Source organism: Hyla sarda, chromosome 5 (genome assembly GCF_029499605.1).
Source record: "Hyla sarda isolate aHylSar1 chromosome 5, aHylSar1.hap1, whole genome shotgun sequence".
NCBI classification, from domain to species: Eukaryota; Metazoa; Chordata; class Amphibia; order Anura; family Hylidae; genus Hyla; species Hyla sarda.
Genome location: NC_079193.1, coordinates 3,656,828 through 3,680,827, shown reverse-complemented (window position 1 = coordinate 3,680,827; position 24,000 = coordinate 3,656,828). Strand labels below are relative to the sequence as shown.

The 24,000-nt window shown below is 48.5% G+C and overlaps 1 protein-coding gene across 1 annotated transcript in view; it reads left to right on the top strand.

Moving 5' to 3' along the window:
- Window positions 1-24,000, top strand: part of PTH1R (parathyroid hormone 1 receptor) — a 294,531-nt gene that overhangs the window by 207,044 nt on the left and 63,487 nt on the right. The window contains exon 4 of the mRNA XM_056518705.1: window positions 5,171-5,289. Within this exon, the coding sequence (XP_056374680.1) occupies window positions 5,171-5,289 (119 nt within the window). The remainder of the gene's footprint in view (window positions 1-5,170; window positions 5,290-24,000) is intronic.

Here is a 24,000-nt window from a genome sequence, read left to right as displayed (position 1 = left end):
CAGGGAGCGCCCCCTTGTCTTTTTCTTTAGAGCCAGGGAGCGCCCCCTTGTCTTTTTCTTTAGATGCAGGGGGCGCCCCCTTGTCTTTTTCTTTAGATCCATGGAGCGCCCCCTTGTCTTATTCTTTAGATGCAGGGAGCGCCCCCTTGTTCTTTTCTTTAGATGCAGGGAGAGCCCCCTTGTCTTTTTCTTTAGATGCAGGGAGCGCCCCCTTGTCTTTTTCTTTAGATGCAGGGAGCGCCCCCTTGTCTTTTTCTTTAGATGCAGGGAGCGCCCCCTTGTCTTTTTCTTTAGATGCAGGGAGCGCCCCCTTGTCTTTTTCTTTAGATGCAGGGAGCGCCCCCTTGTCTTTTTCTTTAGATGCAGGGAGCACCCCCTTGTCTTTTTTATTAGATGCAGGGAGCGCCCCCTTGTCTTTTTCTTTAGATGCAGGGAGCGCCCCCTTGTCTTTTTCTTTAGATGCAGGGAGCGCCCCTTGTCTTTTTCTTTAGATGCAGGGAGCGCCCCGTTGTCTTTTTCTTTAGATGCAGGGAGCGCCCCCTTGTCTTATTCTTTAGATGCAGGGAGCGCCCCCTTGTCTTTTTCTTTAGATGCAGGGAGCGCCCCCTTGTCTTTTTCTTTAGATGCAGAGAGTGCCCCCTTGTTCTTTTCTTTAGATGCAGGGAGCGCCCCCTTGTCTTTTTCTTTAGATGCAGGGAGCGCCCCCTTGTCTTTTTCTTTAGATGCAGGGAGCGCCCCCTTGTCTTTTTCTTTAGATGCAGGGAGCGCCCCCTTGTTCTTTTCTTTAGATGCAGGGAGCGCCCCTTGTCTTTTTTCTTTAGATGCAGGGAGCGCCCCCTTGTCTTTTTCTTTAGATGCAGGGAGCGCCCCCTTGTTCTTTTCTTTAGATGCAGGGAGCGCCCCCTTGTCTTTCTTTAGATGCAGGGAGCGCCCCCTTGTCTTTTTCTTTAGATGCAGGGAGCGCCCCCTTGTCTTTTTCTTTAGATGCAGGGAGCGCCCCCTTGTCTTTTTCTTTAGATGCAGGGAGTGCCCCCTTGTCTTTTTCTTTAGATGCAGGGAGCGCCCCCTTGTCTTTTTCTTTAGATGCAGGGAGCGCCCCCTTGTCTTTTTCTTTAGATGCAGGGAGCGCCCCTTGTCTTTTTCTTTAGATGCAGGGAGCGCCCCCTTGTCTTATTCTTTAGATGCAGGGAGAGCCCCCTTGTCTTTTTCTTTAGATGCAGGGAGCGCCCCCTGGTCTTTTTCTTTAGATGCAGGGAGCGCCCCCTTGTCTTTTTCTTTAGATGCAGGGAGCGCCCCCTTGTCTTTTTCTTTAGATGCAGGGAGCGCCCCCTTGTCTTTTTCTTTAGATGCAGGGAGCGCCCCCTTGTCTTTTTCTTTAGATGCAGGGAGCGCCCCCTTGTCTTTTTCTTTTGATGCAGGGAGCGCCCCCTTGTCTTTTTCTTTTAGATGCAGGGAGCGCCCCTTGTCTTTTTCTTTAGATGCAGGGAGCGCCCCCTTGTCTTTTTCTTTAGATGCAGGGAGCGCCCCCTTGTCTTTTTCTTTAGAGCCAGGGAGCGCCCCCTTGTCTTTTTCTTTAGATGCAGGGGGCGCCCCCTTGTCTTTTTCTTTAGATCCATGGAGCGCCCCCTTGTCTTATTCTTTAGATGCAGGGAGCGCCCCCTTGTTCTTTTCTTTAGATGCAGGGAGAGCCCCCTTGTCTTTTTCTTTAGATGCAGGGAGCGCCCCCTTGTCTTTTTTTTTAGATGCAGGGAGCGCCCTCTTGTCTTTTTCTTTAGATGCAGGGAGCGCCCCCTTGTCTTTTTCTTTAGATGCAGGGAGCGCCCCCTTGTCTTTTTCTTTAGATGCAGGGAGCGCCCCCTTGTTCTTTTCTTTAAATGCAGGGAGCGCCCCCTTGTTCTTTTCTTTAGATGCAGGGAGCGCCCCCTTGTCTTTTTCTTTAGATGCAGGGAGCGCCCCCTTGTCTTTTTCTTTAGATGCAGGGAGCGCCCCCTTGTCTTTTTTATTAGATGCAGGGAGCGCCCCCTTGTCTTTTTCTTTAGATGCAGGGAGCGCCCCCTTGTCTTTTTCTTTAGATGCAGGGAGCGCTCCCTTGTCTTTTTCTTTAGATGCAGGGAGCGCCCCCTTGTCTTTTTCTTTAGATGCAGGGAGCGCTCCCTTGTCTTTTTCTTTAGATGCAGGGAGCGCCCCCTTGTCTTTTTCTTTAGATGCAGGGAGTGCCCCCTTGTCTTTTTCTTTAGATGCAGGGAGCGCCCCCTTGTTCTTTTCTTTAGATGCAGGGAGTGCCCCCTTGTCTTTTTCTTTAGATGAAGGGAGAGCCCACCTTGTCTTTTTCTTTAGATGCAGGGAGCGCCCCCTTGTCTTTTTCTTTAGATCCAGGGAGCGCCCCCTTGTCTTTTTCTTTAGATGCAGGGAGCGCCCCTTGTCTTTTTCTTTAGATGCAGGGAGCGCCCCCTTGTCTTTTTCTTTAGATGCAGGGAGTGCCCCCTTGTCTTATTCTTTAGATGCAGGGAGCGCCCCCTTGTCTTTTTCTTTAGATGCAGGGAGCGCCCCCTTGTCTTTTTCTTTAGATGCAGGGAGCGCCCCCTTGTCTTATTCTTTAGATGCAGGGAGCGCCCCCTTGTCTTTTTCTTTAGATGCAGAGAGCGCCCCCTTGTCTTTTTCTTTAGATGCAGAGAGCGCCCCCTTGTTCTTTTCTTTAGATGCAGGGAGCGCCCCCTTGTCTTTTTCTTTAGATGCAGGGAGCGCCCCCTTGTCTTTTTCTTTAGATGCAGGGAGCGCCCCCTTGTCTTTTTCTTTAGATGCAGGGAGCGCCCCCTTGTTCTTTTCTTTAGATGCAGGGAGCGCCCCTTGTCTTTTTTCTTTAGATGCAGGGAGCGCCCCCTTGTCTTTTTCTTTAGATGCAGGGAGCGCCCCCTTGTTCTTTTCTTTAGATGCAGGGAGCGCCCCCTTGTCTTTCTTTAGATGCAGGGAGCGCCCCCTTGTCTTTTTCTTTAGATGCAGGGAGCGCCCCCTTGTCTTTTTCTTTAGATGCAGGGAGCGCCCCCTTGTCTTTTTCTTTAGATGCAGGGAGTGCCCCCTTGTCTTTTTCTTTAGATGCAGGGAGCGCCCCCTTGTCTTTTTCTTTAGATGCAGGGAGTGCCCCCTTGTCTTTTTCTTTAGATGCAGGGAGCGCCCCTTGTCTTTTTCTTTAGATGCAGGGAGCGCCCCCTTGTCTTTTTTCTTTAGATGCAGAGAGCGCCCCCTTGTTCTTTTCTTTAGATGCAGAGAGCGCCCCCTTGTCTTATTCTTTAGATGCAGGGAGCGCCCCCTTGTCTTTTTCTTTAGATGCAGGGAGCGCCCCCTTGTCTTTTTCTTTTAGATGCAGGGAGCGCCCCCTTGTCTTTTTCTTTAGATGCAGGGAGCGCCCCCTTGTCTTTTTCTTTAGATGCAGGGAGCGCCCCCTTGTCTTTTTCTTTAGATGCAGGGAGCGCCCCCTTGTCTTTTTCTTTTAGATGCAGGGAGCGCCCCCTTGTCTTTTTCTTTAGATGCAGGGAGCGCCCCCTTGTCTTTTTCTTTAGATGCAGGGAGCGCCCCCTTGTCTTTTTCTTTAGATGCAGGGAGAGCCCCCTTGTCTTTTTCTTTAGATGCAGGGAGAGCCCCCTTGTCTTTTTCTTTAGATGCAGGGAGCGCCCCCTTGTCTTTTTTCTTTAGATGCAGGGAGCGCCCCCTAGTCTTTTTCTTTAGATGCAGGGAGCGCCCCCTTGTCTTTTTCTTTAGATGCAGGAAGCCCCCCCTTGTCTTTTTCTTTAGATGCAGGGAACGCCCCCTTGTCTTTTTCTTTAGATGCAGGGAGCGCCCCCTTGTCTTTTTCTTTTAGATGCAGGGAGCGCCCCCTTGTCTTTTTCTTTAGATGCAGGGAGCGCCCCCTTGTCTTTTTCTTTAGATGCAGGGAGTGCCCCCTTGTCTTTTTCTTTAGATGCAGGGAGAGCCCCCTTGTCTTTTTCTTTAGATGCAGGGAGAGCCCCCTTGTCTTTTTCTTTAGATGCAGGGAGCGCCCCCTTGTCTTTTTTCTTTAGATGCAGGGAGCGCCCCCTTGTCTTTCTCTTTAGATGCAGGGAACGCCCCCTTGTCTTTTTCTTTAGATGCAGGGAGCGCCCCCTTGTCTTTTTCTTTAGATGCAGGGAGCGCCCCCTTGTCTTTTTCTTTAGATGCAGGGAGCGCCCCCTTGTCTTTTTCTTTAGATGCAGGGAGTGCCCCCTTGTCTTTTTCTTTAGATGCAGGGAGCGCCCCCTTGTCTTTTTCTTTAGATGCAGGGAGCGCCCCCTTGTCTTTTTCTTTAGATGCAGGGAGCGCCCCCTTGTCTTTTTCTTTAGATGCAGGGAGTGCCCCCTTGTCTTTTTCTTTAGATGCAGGGAGCGCCCCCTTGTCTTTTTCTTTAGATGCAGGGAGCGCCCCCTTGTCTTTTTCTTTAGATGCAGGGAGCGCCCCTTGTCTTTTTCTTTAGATGCAGGGAGCGCCCCCTTGTCTTTTTTCTTTAGATGCAGAGAGCGCCCCCTTGTTCTTTTCTTTAGATGCAGAGAGCGCCCCCTTGTCTTTTTCTTTAGATGCAGGGAGCGCCCCCTTGTCTTTTTCTTTAGATGCAGGAAGCCCCCCCTTGTCTTTTTCTTTAGATGCAGGGAGCGCCCCCTTGTCTTTTTCTTTAGATGCAGGGAACGCCCCCTTGTCTTTTTCTTTAGATGCAGGGAGCGCCCCCTTGTCTTTTTCTTTAGATGCAGGAAGCCCCCCCCCCTTGTCTTTTTCTTTAGATGCAGGGAGCGCCCCCTTGTCTTTTTCTTTAGATGCAGGGAGCGCCCCCTTGTCTTATTCTTTAGATGCAGGAAGCCCCCCCCCCTTGTCTTTTTCTTTAGATGCAGGGAACGCCCCCTTGTCTTTTTCTTTAGATGCAGGGAGCGCCCCCTTGTCTTATTCTTTAGATGCAGGGAGCGCCCCCTTGTCTTTTTCTTTAGATGCAGGGAGCAGGATTATACAGTCAGGGAGTGTGTATATATAGATCAAAGTTTTCCCCTTTGCCTGGTTGTTGTTTACCAATTGCATTACATAAGATGCATTTAAAGCTGAAGCTATTTTCGCACTTTGTATATTTGCAGCTGCTACAATGTGTTTGATCTTCTATCCTGTCTCATCTCCACAGGTCACGCTTATCGGCGGTGTGACATGAACGGCAGCTGGGAGCTGGTGCTGGGAAATAACCGCACGTGGGCCAACTACACCGAGTGCGCAAAATTCCTGTCCAATGAGACGCGGGATAGGGTAAGGACCCTGTATCTGTGCGTTATCTACACAAATATACACCGGACTGTGAGAATAAGAACCATCAAATCATTAAGATACATAAAAAGGACAAACACAGCGACGGAACATAAGGGCTGACGTATTCGTGCCGGGCGGTATAAACCTGATTAGTATCAGTCAGTACAATGTTGTGTGAAGGCGACATTACCCATTATAGAGTATATAGAGTATATACTACATCATCAGGATACAACGATCACACAGTGCAATGTGGAGGTCCACAGGCCGGGACCACTGCCCTATATCATGTGTATTATCTAGTATAACCTAAGAACTGGCTGGTCAGAGCCCAGGGGGTCCTTCTGTCTATCTCTAGTAGAGTAAGTATACCTCTATGTCCCTGGTGGTCCTGTGGCTTAGAATACCATATGTCTGTTAAATGAGTAGACGCTTGGTCTACTCCCGTCTTATCCGCTATCTCTCCGAGAACTCTCTCCTTGACCCCTTACAGTCTGGTTTCCGCTCCCTTCACTCCACAGAAACGGCCCAAACCAAAGTCACTGACGGCCAAATCAAATGGCGATTTCTCTTTACTGATTCTCTTGGACCTGTCTGCGGCTTTTGACACTGTGGATCACCAACTCCTCCTCAGTAGTCTCCGCTCCATCGGTCTCAAGGACTCTGCTCTCGCCTGGTTTTCCTCCTATCTCTCCGCTCCTTTAGCGTCTCGTTTTCTGGCTCTACTTCTTCTCCTCTTCCCCTTGCTGTCGGGGTTCCCCAGGGATCGGTCCTGGGTCCTCTACTCTTTTCACTCTACACATCCCCCATTGGATAAACCATCAGTAGATTCGGTTTCCAGTACAACCTCTACGCTGATGACACCCAACTCTATACCTCCTCCGCCAACATCACCCCTGCACTCCTACAGAATACCAGTGACTGTCTCTCTGCTGTCTCAGACATCCCCCCTGCACTCCTACAGAATACCAGTGACTGTCTCTCTGCTTTCTCAGACATCACCCCTGCACTCCTACAGAATACCAGTGACTGTCTCTCTGCTGTCTCAGACATCCCCCCTGCACTCCTACAGAATACCAGTGACTGTCTCTCTGCTGTCTCAGACATCCCCCCTGCACTCCTACAGAATACCAGTGACTGTCTCTCTGCCGTCTCAGACATCCCCCCTGCACTCCTACAGAATACCAGTGACTGTCTCTCTGCCGTCTCAGACATCCCCCCTGCACTCCTACAGAATACCAGTGACTGTCTCTCTGCCGTCTCAGACATCCCCCCTGCACTCCTACAGAATACCAGTGACTGTCTCTCTGCCGTCTCAGACATCACCCCTGCACTCCTACAGAATACCAGTGACTGTCTCTCTGCCGTCTCAGACATCCCCCCTGCACTCCTACAGAATACCAGTGGCTGTCTCTCTGCCGTCTCAGACATCCCCCTGCACTCCTACAGAATACCAGTGACTGTCTCTCTGCTGTCTCAGACATCCCCCCTGCACTCCTACAGAATACCAGTGACTGTCTCTCTGCCGTCTCAGACATCCCCCCTGCACTCCTACAGAATACCAGTGACTGTCTCTCTGCCGTCTCAGACATCCCCCCTGCACTCCTACAGAATACCAGTGACTGTCTCTCTGCCGTCTCAGACATCCCCCCTGCACTCCTACAGAATACCAGTGACTGTCTCTCTGCCGTCTCAGACATCACCCCTGCACTCCTACAGAATACCAGTGACTGTCTCTCTGCCGTCTCAGACATCCTCCCTGCACTCCTACAGAATACCAGTGACTGTCTCTCTGCCGTCTCAGACATCACCCCTGCACTCCTACAGAATACCAGTGACTGTCTCTCTGCCTTCTCAGACATCCCCCCTGCACTCCTACAGAATACCAGTGACTGTCTCTCTGCCGTCTCAGACATCCCCCCCTGCACTCCTACAGAATACCAGTGACTGTCTCTCTGCCGTCTCAGACATCCCCCCCTGCACTCCTACAGAATACCAGTGACTGTCTCTCTGCCGTCTCAGACATCACACCTGCACTCCTACAGAATACCAGTGACTGTCTCTCTGCCGTCTCAGACATCCCCTCTGCACTCCTACAGAATACCAGTGACTGTCTCTCTGCCGTCTCAGACATCCCCTCTGCACTCCTACAGAATACCAGTGACTGTCTCTCTGCCGTCTCAGACATCCCCCCTGCACTCCTACAGAATACCAGTGACTGTCTCTCTGCCGTCTCAGACATCCCCCCTGCACTCCTACAGAATACCAGTGACTGTCTCTCTGCTGTCTCAGACATCCCCCCTGCACTCCTACAGAATACCAGTGACTGTCTCTCTGCTGTCTCAGACATCACCCCTGCACTCCTACAGAATACCAGTGACTGTCTCTCTGCCGTCTCAGACATCCCCCCTGCACTCCTACAGAATACCAGTGACTGTCTCTCTGCCGTCTCAGACATCCCCCCTGCACTCCTACAGAATACCAGTGACTGTCTCTCTGCTGTCTCAGACATCCCCCCTGCACTCCTACAGAATACCAGTGACTGTCTCTCTGCTGTCTCAGACATCCCCCCTGCACTCCTACAGAATACCAGTGACTGTCTCTCTGCCGTCTCAGACATCCCCCCCTGCACTCCTACAGAATACCAGTGACTGTCTCTCTGCCGTCTCAGACATCCCCCCCTGCACTCCTACAGAATACCAGTGACTGTCTCTCTGCCGTCTCAGACATCCCCCTGCACTCCTACAGAATACCAGTGACTGTCTCTCTGCTGTCTCAGACATCCCCCCTGCACTCCTACAGAATACCAGTGACTGTCTCTCTGCCGTCTCAGACATCCCCCCCTGCACTCCTACAGAATACCAGTGACTGTCTCTCTGCCTTCTCAGACATCCCCTCTGCACTCCTACAGAATACCAGTGACTGTCTCTCTGCTGTCTCAGACATCCCCCCTGCACTCCTACAGAATACCAGTGACTGTCTCTCTGCCTTCTCAGACATCCCCTCTGCACTCCTACAGAATACCAGTGACTGTCTCTCTGCCGTCTCAGATATCCCCCCTGCACTCCTACAGAATACCAGTGACTGTCTCTCTGCCGTCTCAGACATCCCCCCTGCACTCCTACAGAATACCAGTGACTGTCTCTCTGCCGTCTCAGACGTCCCCCTGCACTCCTACAGAATACCAGTGACTGTCTCTCTGCTGTCTCAGACATCCCCCTGCACTCCTACAGAATACCAGTGACTGTCTCTCTGCCGTCTCAGACATCCCCCCCTGCACTCCTACAGAATACCAGTGACTGTCTCTCTGCTGTCTCAGACATCCCCCCTGCACTCCTACAGAATACCAGTGACTGTCTCTCTGCCGTCTCAGACATCCCCCCTGCACTCCTACAGAATACCAGTGACTGTCTCTCTGCCGTCTCAGACATCACCCCTGCACTCCTACAGAATACCAGTGACTGTCTCTCTGCTGTCTCAGACATCACCCCTGCACTCCTACAGAATACCAGTGACTGTCTCTCTGCCGTCTCAGACATCCCCCCTGCACTCCTACAGAATACCAGTGACTGTCTCTCTGCTGTCTCAGACATCCCCCCTGCACTCCTACAGAATACCAGTGACTGTCTCTCTGCCGTCTCAGACATCCCCCCTGCACTCCTACAGAATACCAGTGACTGTCTCTCTGCTGTCTCAGACATCCCCCCTGCACTCCTACAGAATACCAGTGACTGTCTCTCTGCTGTCTCAGACATCACCCCTGCACTCCTACAGAATACCAGTGACTGTCTCTCTGCTGTCTCAGACATCCCCCTGCACTCCTACAGAATACCAGTGACTGTCTCTCTGCTGTCTCAGACATCCCCCCCTGCACTCCTACAGAATACCAGTGACTGTCTCTCTGCCGTCTCAGACATCCCCCCCTGCACTCCTACAGAATACCAGTGACTGTCTCTCTGCTGTCTCAGACATCCCCCCTGCACTCCTACAGAATACCAGTGACTGTCTCTCTGCCGTCTCAGACGTCCCCCTGCACTCCTACAGAATACCAGTGACTGTCTCTCTGCCGTCTCAGACATCCCCCCCTGCACTCCTACAGAATACCAGTGACTGTCTCTCTGCCGTCTCAGACATCACCCCTGCACTCCTACAGAATACCAGTGACTGTCTCTCTGCCGTCTCAGACATCCCCCTGCACTCCTACAGAATACCAGTGACTGTCTCTCTGCCGTCTCAGACATCCCCCCTGCACTCCTACAGAATACCAGTGACTGTCTCTCTGCCGTCTCAGACATCACCCCTGCACTCCTACAGAATACCAGTGACTGTCTCTCTGCCGTCTCAGACATCCCCCCCTGCACTCCTACAGAATACCAGTGACTGTCTCTCTGCCGTCTCAGACATCCCCCCTGCACTCCTACAGAATACCAGTGACTGTCTCTCTGCCGTCTCAGACATCACCCCTGCACTCCTACAGAATACCAGTGACTGTCTCTCTGCTGTCTCAGACATCCCCCCCTGCACTCCTACAGAATACCAGTGACTGTCTCTCTGCTGTTTCAGACATCCCCCCTGCACTCCTACAGAATACCAGTGACTGTCTCTCTGCTGTCTCAGACATCCCCCCTGCACTCCTACAGAATACCAGTGACTGTCTCTCTGCTGTCTCAGACATCCCCCTGCACTCCTACAGAATACCAGTGACTGTCTCTCTGCTGTCTCAGACATCCCCCCCTGCACTCCTACAGAATACCAGTGACTGTCTCTCTGCCGTCTCAGACATCCCCCCTGCACTCCTACAGAATACCAGTGACTGTCTCTCTGCTGTCTCAGACATCCCCCCTGCACTCCTACAGAATACCAGTGACTGTCTCTCTGCTGTCTCAGACATCCCCCCTGCACTCCTACAGAATACCAGTGACTGTCTCTCTGCTGTCTCAGACATCCCCCCTGCACTCCTACAGAATACCAGTGACTGTCTCTCTGCTGTCTCAGACATCACCCCTGCACTCCTACAGAATACCAGTGACTGTCTCTCTGCTGTCTCAGACATCCCCCTGCACTCCTACAGAATACCAGTGACTGTCTCTCTGCCGTCTCAGACGTCCCCCTGCACTCCTACAGAATACCAGTGACTGTCTCTCTGCTGTCTCAGACATCCCCCCTGCACTCCTACAGAATACCAGTGACTGTCTCTCTGCCGTCTCAGACATCACCCCTGCACTCCTACAGAATACAAGTGACTGTCTCTCTGCCGTCTCAGACATCACCCCTGCACTCCTACAGAATACCAGTGACTGTCTCTCTGCTGTCTCAGACATCCCCCCTGCACTCCTACAGAATACCAGTGACTGTCTCTCTGCTGTCTCAGACATCCCCCTGCACTCCTACAGAATACCAGTGACTGTCTCTCTGCTGTCTCAGACATCCCCCCTGCACTCCTACAGAATACCAGTGACTGTCTCTCTGCTGTCTCAGACATCCCCCCTGCACTCCTACAGAATACCAGTGACTGTCTCTCTGCCGTCTCAGACATCCCCCCTGCACTCCTACAGAATACCAGTGACTGTCTCTCTGCCGTCTGACATCCCCCCTGCACTCCTACAGAATACCAGTGACTGTCTCTCTGCTGTCTCAGACATCCCCCCCTGCACTACTACAGAATACCAGTGACTGTCTCTCTGCCGTCTCAGACATCCCCCCTGCACTCCTACAGAATACCAGTGACTGTCTCTCTGCCGTCTCAGACATCCCCCCCTGCACTCCTACAGAATACCAGTGACTGTCTCTCTGCCGTCTCAGACATCACCCCTGCACTCCTACAGAATACCAGTGACTGTCTCTCTGCCGTCTCAGACATCCCCCCCTGCACTCCTACAGAATACCAGTGACTGTCTCTCTGCTGTCTCAGACATCACCCCTGCACTCCTACAGAATACCAGTGACTGTCTCTCTGCTGTCTCAGACATCCCCCCTGCACTCCTACAGAATACCAGTGACTGTCTCTCTGCTGTCTCAGACATCACCCCTGCACTCCTACAGAATACCAGTGACTGTCTCTCTGCCGTCTCAGACATCCCCCCTGCACTCCTACAGAATACCAGTGACTGTCTCTCTGCCGTCTCAGACATCCCCCCTGCACTCCTACAGAATACCAGTGACTGTCTCTCTGCTATCTCAGACATCCCCCCTGCACTCCTACAGAATACCAGTGACTGTCTCTCTGCCGTCTCAGACATCCCCCCTGCACTCCTACAGAATACCAGTGACTGTCTCTCTGCTGTCTCAGACATCCCCCCTGCACTCCTACAGAATACCAGTGACTGTCTCTCTGCTGTCTCAGACATCCCCCCTGCACTCCTACAGAATACCAGTGACTGTCTCTCTGCTGTCTCAGACATCCCCCCTGACATTTCCATCTCGGTATGTGGTTCTACCATAACTCCCAGGCAGCAGGCTCGCTGTCTTGGATTATACTGGACTCTGATCTGTCTCTCACTCCCCATATTCAGTCTCTTTCACGTTCTTGTCACCTGCATCTCAAAAACATTTCCAGAATCCGCCCGTTTCTCACGACTGAATCTGCTAAAACTCTCATTATTGCTCTGATTCCCTCCGGCCTCGACTACTGTAACTCTTTACTAATAGGCCAAACTCTCTCCTCTCCAGTCCATCCTTAATGCCGCAGCCAGACTCATCTTCCTCTCCAGTCCATCCTTAATGCCGCAGCCAGACTCCTCTTCCTCTCCAGCCGCTACACCGACGCCTCCTCCCTGTGCCAGTCACTACACCGACGCCTCCTCCCTGTGCCAGTCGCTACACCGACGCCTCCTCCCTGTGCCAGTCACTACACCGACGCCTCCTCCCTGTGCCAGTCGCTACACCGACGCCTCCTCCCTGTGCCAGTCACTACACCGACGCCTCCTCCCTGTGCCAGTCACTACACCGACGCCTCCTCCCTGTGCCAGTCACTACACCGACGCCTCCTCCCTGTGCCAGTCACTACACCGACGCCTCCTCCCTGTGCCAGTCACTACACCGACGCCTCCTCCCTGTGCCAGTCACTACACCGACGCCTCCTCCCTGTGCCAGTCACTACACCGACGCCTCCTCCCTGTGCCAGTCACTACACCGACGCCTCCTCCCTGTGCCAGTCACTACACCGACGCCTCCTCCCTGTGCCAGTCACTACACCGACGCCTCCTCCCTGTGCCAGTCACTACACCGACTCCTCCTCCCTGTGCCAGTCACTACACCGACGCCTCCTCCCTGTGCCAGTCACTACACCGACGCCTCCTCCCTGTGCCAGTCGCTACACCGAAGCCTCCTCCCTGTGCCAGTCACTACACCGACGCCTCCTCCCTGTGCCAGTCACTACACCGACGCCTCCTCCCTGTGCCAGTCACTACACCGACTCCTCCTCCCTGTGCCAGTCACTACACCGACGCCTCCTCCCTGTGCCAGTCACTACACCGACGCCTCCTCCCTGTGCCAGTCACTACACCGACGCCTCCTCCCTGTGCCAGTCACTACACCGACGCCTCCTCCCTGTGCCAGTCACTACACCAACGCCTCCTCCCTGTGCCAGTCACTACACCGACTCCTCCTCCCTGTGCCAGTCACTACACCGACTCCTCCTCCCTGTGCCAGTCACTACACCGACGCCTCCTCCCTGTGCCAGTCACTACACCGACTCCTCCTCCCTGTGCCAGTCACTACACCGACTCCTCCTCCCTGTGCCAGTCACTACACCGACTCCTCCTCCCTGTGCCAGTCACTACACCGACTCCTCCTCCCTGTGCCAGTCACTACACCGACGCCTCCTCCCTGTGCCAGTCACTACACCGACTCCTCCTCCCTGTGCCAGTCACTACACCGACGCCTCCTCCCTGTGCCAGTCACTACACCGACGCCTCCTCCCTGTGCCAGTCACTACACCGACTCCTCCTCCCTGTGCCAGTCACTACACCGACGCCTCCTCCCTGTGCCAGTCACTACACCGACGCCTCCTCCCTGTGCCAGTCGCTACACCGACGCCTCCTCCCTGTGCCAGTCGCTACACCGACGCCTCCTCCCTGTGCCAGTCACTACACCGACGCCTCCTCCCTGTGCCAGTCACTACACCGACTCCTCCTCCCTGTGCCAGTCACTACACCGACGCCTCCTCCCTGTGCCAGTCACTACACCGACGCCTCCTCCCTGTGCCAGTCACTACACCGACGCCTCCTCCCTGTGCCAGTCACTACACCGACGCCTCCTCCCTGTGCCAGTCACTACACCGACGCCTCCTCCCTGTGCCAGTCACTACACCGACGCCTCCTCCCTGTGCCAGTCACTACACCGACGCCTCCTCCCTGTGCCAGTCACTACACCGACGCCTCCTCCCTGTGCCAGTCGCTACACTGACGCCTCCTCCCTGTGCCAGTCGCTACACCGACGCCTCCTCCCTGTGCCAGTCACTACACCGACGCCTCCTCCCTGTGCCAGTCACTACACCGACGCCTCCTCCCTGTGCCAGTCACTACACCGACGCCTCCTCCCTGTGCCAGTCACTACACCGACGCCTCCTCCCTGTGCCAGTCACTACACCGACGCCTCCTCCCTGTGCCAGTCACTACACCGACGCCTCCTCCCTGTGCCAGTCACTACACCGACTCCTCCTCCCTGTGCCAGTCACTACACCGACGCCTCCTCCCTGTGCCAGTCACTACATCGACGCCTCCTCCCTGTGCCAGTCACTACACCGACGCCTCCTCCCTGTGCCAGTCACTACACCGACGCCTCCTCCCTGTGCCAGTCACTACACCGACGCCTCCTCCCTGTGCCAGTCACTACACCGACTCCTCCTCCCTGTGCCAGTCACTACACCGACGCCTCCGCCCTGTGCCAGTCACTACACCGACGCCTCCTCCCTGTGCCAGTCACTACACCGACGCCTCCTCCCTGTGCCAGTCACTACACCGACGCCTCCTCCCTGTGCCAGTCACTACATCGACGCCTCCTCCCTGTGCCAGTCACTACACCGACGCCTCCTCCCTGTGCCAGTCACTACACCGACGCCTCCTCCCTGTGCCAGTCACTACACTGGTTACCAATTCAGTCCAGAATACAGTACAAAATCCTCAGTCTCACACACAAAGCTCTCCACAATGCTGCACCTCCCTACATCTCCTCTCTCATCTCCGTCTACCATCTTACACGTTCTCTCAGATCTGCTAATGATCTCACACTAACATCTTCTATAATCCCAACTTCTCACTCCCATCTCCAAGACTTCACTCGTGCTGCACCGATTCTCTGGAATGCTTTCCCTCAATCCCTCAGACTCAACAACAACATCCATAGTTTCAAATGTATCCCCAACATATCCCCAACATATCCCCAACATATCCCCAACATATCCTCAACATATCCCCAACATATCCTCAACATATCCCCAACATATCCCCAACATATCCCCAACATATCCCCAACATATCCCCAACATATCCCCAACATATCCTCAACATATCCTCAACATATCCCCAACATATCCCCAACATATCCTCAACATATCCCCAACATATCCCCAACATATCCCCAACATATCCCCAACATATCCCCAACATATCCCCAACATATCCTCAACATATCCCCAACATACCCTCAACATACCCTCAACATATCCCCAACATATCCCCAACATATCCACAACATATCCTCAACATATCCTCAACATATCCCCAACATATCCTCAACATATCCCCAACATATCCCCAACATATCCACAACATATCCTCAACATATCCTCAACATATCCCCAACATATCCCCAACATATCCCCAACATATCCTCAACATATCCCCAACATATCCCCAACATATCCCCAACATATCCTCAACATATCCACAACATATCCACAACATATCCACAACATATCCTCAACATATCCTCAACATATCCCCAACATATCCTCAACATATCCCCAACATATCCCCAACATATCCTCAACATATCCACAACATATCCACAACATATCCTCAACATATCCCCAACATATCCCCAACATATCCCCAACATATCCCCAACATATCCCCAACATGTCCTCAACATATCCCCAACATGTCCCCAACATGTCCCCAACATATCCCCAACATATCCCCAACATATCCCCAACATATCCTCAACATATCCCCAACATATCCTCAACATATCCTCAACATGTCCCCAACATATCCCCGACATATCCCCGACATATCCCCGACATATCCCCGACATATCCCCGACATATCCTCGACATATCCCCGACATATCCCCGACATATCCCCAACATATCCCCAACATATCCCCAACATATCCCCAATATATCCCCAATATATCCCCAACATATCCCCAACATACCCCCGACATATCCCCAACATATCCCCGACATATCCCTAATATATCCCCACACCTCTTGTTTGAATAGTTATTGTGTAATATTATGTCTGATACTTGTCTTTGTTTGTACCTCATAATTGTAAGCGCTGCGGAATCTGTAGGCGCTATATATATATATAAATAAATAAATAAATTAAATAAATAAAACTGTACATAAACCTGCTGGCCCAGTGTCCAATAAGCTTCATATGTTAACTATGGAACAATGGACCCTGGTGGTCCAGCGGACTTAGAGCATCATATGTTTACTGTGGCAGAGAATCATATATCTCTGGAATATCTGTAATATATTTACTATGGCACAGAGATCTGATGGCGTTTCAATACTATATATATCCCAACAGTAATCTAAGAACTGTACATGTCCCTGCTGGTCTGGTGGGCTTACAATACTATATATCTACTAGGATATAATATTCTGAGAACTGTACATGGCCCTGGTGGTCCAGTGGGTTTACAATACTAAATATCTACTAGGATATAGTATTCTGAGAACTGTACATGTCCCTGGTGGTCCAGTGGGTTTACAATACTATATATTTCCTAGAGTACAGTAATCTGAGAACTGTAGATGTCCCTGATGGGCCATTGCTGGTCCAGTGGGTTTAGAATACTATATATCTACTAGTATACAGAATTGAGAGAACTGTAGATGTCCCTGGTGGGCCAGTGCAAGTACAATACTATATTACTATGTCTACTATGTTATATTAATCTGAGAACTGTGCATGTTCCTGGTGGTCCAGTGGGTTCAGAATATTATATATCTACTAGAGTACAGTAATCTGAGAACTGTACATGTCCCTGGTGGTCCAGTGGGTTCAGAATACTATATATCTACTAGAGTACAGTAATCTGAGAACTGTACATGTCCCTGGTGGTTCAGTGGGTTTAGTATACTCTATATCTATTATTATACTGTAATCTGAGAACTGTACATGTCCCTGGTGGTCCAGTGGGTTTAGTATACTCTATATCTATTATTATACAGTAATATGAGATCTGTACATGTCCCTGGTGGTCCAGTGGGTTTAGTATACTCTATATCTATTATTATACAGTAATCTGAGAACTGTACATGTCCCTGGTGGTCCAGTGGGTTTAGTATACTCTATATCTATTATTATACAGTAATCTGAGAACTGTACATGTCCCTGGTGGTCCAGTGGGTTTAGTATACTCTATATCTATTATTATACAGTAATCTGAGAACTGTACATGTCCCTGGTGGTCCAGTGGGTTTAGTATACTCTATATCTATTATTATACAGTGATATGAGGTCTGTACATGTCCCTGGTGGTCCAGTGGGATTAGTATCCTCTATATCTATTATTATACAGTAATATGAGATCTGTACATGTCCCTGGTGGTCCAGTGGGATTAGTATCCTCTATATCTATTATTATACAGTAATATGAGATCTGTACATGTCCCTGGTGGTCCAGTGGGTTTAGTATACTCTATATCTATTATTATACAGTAATATGAGATCTGTACATGTCCCTGGTGGTCCAGTGGGTTTAGTATACTCTATATCTATTATTATACAGTAATATGAGATCTGTACATGTCCCTGGTGGTCCAGTGGGTTTAGTATCCTCTATATCTACTAGGACACATCTTCTGACACTTATTTGAAAAGGTGATAATGGAGAGGGAATATAAAGCACGAGCCCTCCGCCCCTCACCCCACGGCCCCCGCTCCATTATCACCTGAGGGGCGGCAGTGACTACAGCTTTATTATAAAGGTGACAATAATAATGGCACAATGTATCTCCATCCAGACTGACATGGTGGGGGAGGGGGATCATGGTGAGTGGAGTGCGGATTAGTGCACACGATGGCGGTATTAATTATAGGGTCAGCCTCACATAACGCTTCACCGATCCCTGCGCTGACCTGTAATCATTAGGTCTCTGCAGGGAGTCGTGTAAGATACGGATATATATATATACTCCAGAGCCGAGCACATAATATACAGGGGGGGTCACTACAAGGCCCACAAATCCTGCTGTAATATATCTATTTATCTATCTATTTATCTATCTATCTCATATCTGTCTATCTCATATCTATCTCTCTTATATCTATCTCATATCTATCTATCTCATATCTATCTATCTATCTATCTCATATCTATCTATCTCATATCTATATATCTCATATCTATCTATCTATCTCATATCTATCTATCTCATATCTATCTATCTATCTCATATCTATCTATCTCATATCTATCTATCTCATATCTATCTATCTATCTATCTATCTCATATCTATCTATCTCATATCTATCTATCTATCTCATATCTATCTATCTCATATCTATCTATCTCATATCTATCTATCTATCTATCTCATATTTATCTATCTCATATCTATCTATCTATCTATCTCATATCTATCTATCTATCTATCTATCTCATATCTATCTATCTCATATCTATCTATCTATCTAATATTTATCTATCTCATATCTATCTATCTATCTATCTATCTATCTCATATCTATCTATCTATCTCATATCTATCTATCTATCTATCTATCTCATATCTATCTATCTCATATCTATCTATCTATCTCATATCTATCTATCTCATATCTATATATCTCATATCTATCTATCTATCTCATATCTATCTATCTCATATCTATCTATCTATCTCATATCTATCTATCTCATATCTATCTATCTATCTCATATCTATCTATCTCATATCTATATATCTCATATCTATCTATCTATCTCATATCTATCTATCTCATATCTATATATCTATCTATCTCATATATATCTATCTATCTCATATCTATCTAGCTCACATCTATCTATCTCATATCTATCTATCTCATATCTATCTATCTATCTCATATCTATCTATCTATCTCATATCTATCTATCTCATATCTATCTATCTATCTCATATCTATCTATCTATCTATCTATCTCATATCTATCTATCTATCTATCTATCTCATATCTATCTATCTCATATCTATCTATCTATCTCATATCTATCTATCTATCTCATATCTATCTATCTCATATCTCCTATCTATCTATCTATCTATCTATCTATCTATCTCATATCTATCTCATATCTATCTCATATCTATCTATCTATCTCATATCTATCTATCTATCTATCTATCTATCTCATATCTATCTATCTATCTATCTATCTCATATCTATCTATCTATCTATCTCATATCTATCTATCTATCTATCTCATATCTATCTATCTCATATCTATCTATCTCATATCTATCTATCTATCTCATATCTATCTATCTCATATCTATCTATCTATCTATCTCATATCTATCTATCTCATATCTATCTATCTCATATCTATCTATCTCACATCTATCTATCTCATATCTATCTATCTATCTATGCAAAGAAGCGGCGGCACACCAATTTCCAAGTGAAAAATATGGATGGCTTTTATTTCAACCAAACATCTATAGGAGCGACGTTTCGCCTGTCTCACACAGGCATTGTCAAGCAGTGACTGATATACAATGTGAGGTATAAATAGTATACAAGTGACAGCTAGTGAATCACGTGATTGTTTACAAAATACAAGGAAAACGGTATAATGTGAGGATGATCATACTATACAGGGCGATATACACACCATATCTTAACACAAGGCGCCTGGTAGTAATGAAGAATATGTGCAAACACAAAAAAGAAAAACATATCCGTATCCATAAATACACAAAAAAATTATCATAAATATAAATGTCCATGTGCCATAAGTGTACCTTCCTTGTAGGAGGAGTTCCATTGTGCGCGCCACACACAGCCCAAACACACGAGGACGCCACATCATAAGGTTATCACTTCCGTCTTGGCTCCGATCTGAGCCGGAAATGACCTCCATGTAAACAAACGCACGTGTGTGAGTCCGCGCTTGCGTGCACTCACTGGTTGCCATATGCGCCATCTTGGATCCTGGCATCCCTGTTTCTTAGCCTCTCGCTACTATATAGTGCAACTTGCTGGATATACCAGCGCATCGTGGGGGTGGGGATGTCACTTAACTCTGGAGCGTTGTCTTAGAACGGAGAATCCGTTCCCGTTGACATACCGGTCCTCCGTCACCACGAGTGGAGATCCATCCGGGTGTCGGTCTCCTGGTCCGCTCGCAGTAGTGTAGAAGACGTCCGGGCATCCACGTCCCCATCTTTGCGAATGTGCACATTCCTCATGGGATTAGGGTGCTCAGGTGTCCAAGTGGTTAAAAATTTAAATAAAATAAAAGGAAAAAAATGAAAATGACGTGGATGTCCTCTGTTTCAGGTGTGGTTGCGCGTGCATGGCACTCCTCTCACATCTATGGAAGGTAAAGAAACAAAATGATTAGTAAATAATATCACACATACACCAGGTTCAATTGAAAGCATTCTATGGCATAGATATCACTTATGGAGGTATTAAGGGTTACATATTTTGTGACTAATTTTGTATTCCATATTTAGACCTGCCGGTCTAAGAGTATTTAAAGTGTAAATCCACTTTAATTCGCACCGCTTCAGTTTGCTGGTCCGGTCCCCTCCCTTCTTCAGTGGGGGGACATGGTCCAACAGCATGAACCGTAGTTCACGTTCAGTATGACCAAGTTCATCAAAGTGTTTCGCTACTGGGAGATCCTGCCGTTTTTTCCGGATTGTATACCTGTGATGGTTTATTCTAGTTTTAAAGTCCCATGTAGTTTCTCCTATATACAGGAGTTTACATGGGCACCATAGTACGTAAACCACGTAGGTGGAGTTACATGTCAAGTAGTGCTTAATCTGGAATTCCTCACCCGTAGTGGGGTGCGTGAACTTGTTACCCCTATGCATAAGGGAACAGTTCACGCACGATCTACAGGGAAAGGACCCCAGATTGGCACTAGTGATGTAGCTTTGTTTGGAGCGTTTCCCACTTACATCTGCCCTAACGAGGCGGTCTCTAAGGTTACCTGTTCTCCGGTATGACATGAGTGGAGGCGATAAAAATTCTTCCACCATGTCATAACCATCTCTTAAGATATGCCAGTGTCGTCGCAATATTCCCGATACCCTCCCCGAAACATCGGAGAAAGTGGAAACTAATGCGACCCTGGGTGGGGACTTCTCCGGTTTGGTTATGCCTGTGGGGGATTGAGATGTCTGCACAATCTTTTGCCTACTTAATTCTATCAATTTTTGGGGATAGCCCCGTTCTGTAAAATTTGATGCCATTTTGTTGAGGGCTATTTCCAACCTGTCGTCAGAACTGACAATCCTTTTTGCTCTAAGCATCTGGCTTGTGGGTAAGGAATTGAGCATATGCTTTGGATGTTGGCTATCATACCTTAGAATAGCATTGCTATCTGTAGGTTTGACAAACAAATCTGTCCGCAGATAGTTTTCCTGTATCTCTACTGTAGTGTCTAAGAAATGTACACTACTAGTAGAGTAGGATAATGTGAATTTAATGGTTGTATGAATGGAATTCAAGTATTCATGAAAGGCCTCAAGTTGGTCTATGTCGCCTGACCATACGAGGAAGACGTCGTCTATGTATCGCCACCATCCCAGCACATGGCTGAAATGGTGGGACACATAGACGACATCCTCCTCCAAGTGGGCGACAAATAAGTTTGCGTATGTTGGTGCAACGTTTGTCCCCATTGCGGTCCCTGTGCATTGAATGAAGAATTGCTCATTAAACTTGAAGTAGTTTTTGTTCAAAACCAACCCCAGTAGATCAGTGAGCAATTTTGTCTCTCTGTCCGAGAAGTCCCCCGTGATCGACTGTCTCACAGCCTCAATACCCTCGGTATGGGGGATTGAGGTGTACAAGCTCACAATGTCTAGTGTAGCTAATATGGCACCCTCCGGTACAAAAATCGTTTGAATTTTTTCGAGAAAGTCTGATGTGTCTCGGATATACGATTTTGCTCTACATGCATAGGGGCGAAGAACTCTGTCCAGGAATATAGAAATGTGGCTTGTCACGGATTCCCTCCCGGAAACGATAGGACGTCCCGGAGGGTCCTGTAGTGACTTGTGAATCTTGGGTAGTATATATAAATAAGGTGTTAAAGGGTGTTTAACAATAAGAAATTCGAACAGAGATTTATCAATCAGGCCCTCCTCTAGTGCTGGGAGCAATACAGACTTGATCATTCTCTCGACTTCCCACCTTGGATCAGTGCAGGTTTCTTGATAGGTCGAAGTATCGGCCAATTGTCTATTCACCTCCGCAATGTATTTGGACTTGTCCAGAACCACAACCGCCCCACCCTTATCGGCTGGTTTGATGACCAGGTTGTGGCTCTGGACAAGCCCAACCATCGCAGTCCTCTCCTCCCTAGTCAAATTGGGGTGCACCAAATCAGAACATGTATTTTTAAGATGATCAATATCCTTTTTAACTAAGGTAGCATAGGTGTCCAGAATGGGGGAGTGAAAAACAGGAGTATAATCACTTGGTACACGTATATCATAATCTTTAAGACAAAACATTCTGACTCAGTTCTAGTCGCCTGGATTGGCTCTTCCCCCGGTCCCCAGAAAACCAAACACGTAGTTTTAACTTCCTGAGGAACTGGAGCAAGTCCAATTCCAGCTGAAACCAGTCTGGCTTGGAGGCTGGACAGAAATTTAAGCCCTTTGACAATAATTGTAATTGTGTTTCTGATAGAATAGTAGAAGAGATATTTACCACTAGTTTTTCACAGTGTCTTTCTTTTTGAATGAAAGTTTCGGCTGTGTTGCTTTCTGATTGCGTTGTCCCCTTGTCTTTATGCTGTCGGTTGTGCTTTCTGCCGCCCCTTCTGGTGGCCTTGTGGTGGAGTTGTTGCTCAAACCTAAAAAAGGAACCGATGTTGGATGTTCATCTGTTTGAGAGGTTGATTTATGTGGCTCCTGGGTAAAATCCTTGCTTTTCTTGGTACGCCTCATATTAAATTGAGTACTGTTCCATTGGTAGACTTTGTTCTCTGTATAGTCCTGGTGATCCCGGGCCCATTTCATGCGTTTAGTTTCCTCTTGTTCTGACTTCATTTTCAGAAGGAAAATTTTTTGTTTCTCCAGAACTTTGGCACTCTCCTCTTGGGGTAGGTGAGTGGTGATGAGAGTCTCTAATTCAGTGACTTTGTTCTTAGTATCCATAATGTCGTTATGTAAATACTCCAAATTTAACAAAATTAGATCTAATGCATATTTGTTTGAAATTTGCTCATATCGTGCTCGGAAATCTGGATTAGTGGTATAGCTGTTGTCCCGAGGTTGTATCCGCATACCTCTCGGTATGCGTTGTTGGAAATGATATTCCCTCATTGTTGCTGCATGCAAATTCAAGGACAACAGTCTTTTGGATTCATGTTCATACCTCCTTTGTAAGTCCCTTGCAGATGGTCTAAGTAGAAATGAGGTGTCCTCTTCCATACTTGTTAGAATGCGATCAGCGTCACCACTGGTGTATGAATAGGTGTTGGCTGAGGTAGCCATATTGGTAAGCAATAATGTACTGATGAAAAAGATAGTCCTTATAGGTCTGTGTGTGTGCAGGCTCCAAGTAGACCACAAGTTAGAATTGAGAAGAAATTTTTGGCAGCACACGTAGAAGAGGGGGGTGCACGCTGGATAACCCGGTCCCAGGTCCAAAGTAATTATGCAAAGAAGCGACGGCACACCAATTTCCAAGTGAAAAAAATGGATGGCTTTTATTTCAACCAAACATCTATAGGAGCGACGTTTCGCCTGTCTCACACAGGCATTGTCAAGCAGTGACTGATATACAATGTGAGGTATAAATAGTATACAAGTGACAGCTAGTGAATCACGTGATTGTTTACAAAATACAAGGAAAACGGTATAATGTGAGGATGATCATACTATACAGGGCGATATACACACCATATCTTAACACAAGGCGCCTGGTAGTAATGAAGAATATGTGCAAACACAAAAAAGAAAAACATATCCGTATCCATAAATACACAAAAAAGTTATCATAAATATAAATGTCCATGTGCCATAAGTGTACCTTCCTTGTAGGAGGAGTTCCATTGCGCGCGCCACACACAGCCCAAACACACGAGGACGCCACATCATAAGGTTATCACTTCCGTCTTGGCTCCGATCTGAGCCGGAAATGACCTCTGTGTAAACAAACGCACGTGTGTGAGTCCGCGCTTGCGTGCACTCACTTGTTGCCATATGCGCCATCTTGGATCCTGGCATCCCTGTTTCTTAGCCTCTCGCTACTATATAGTGCAACTTGCTGGATATACCAGCGCATCGTG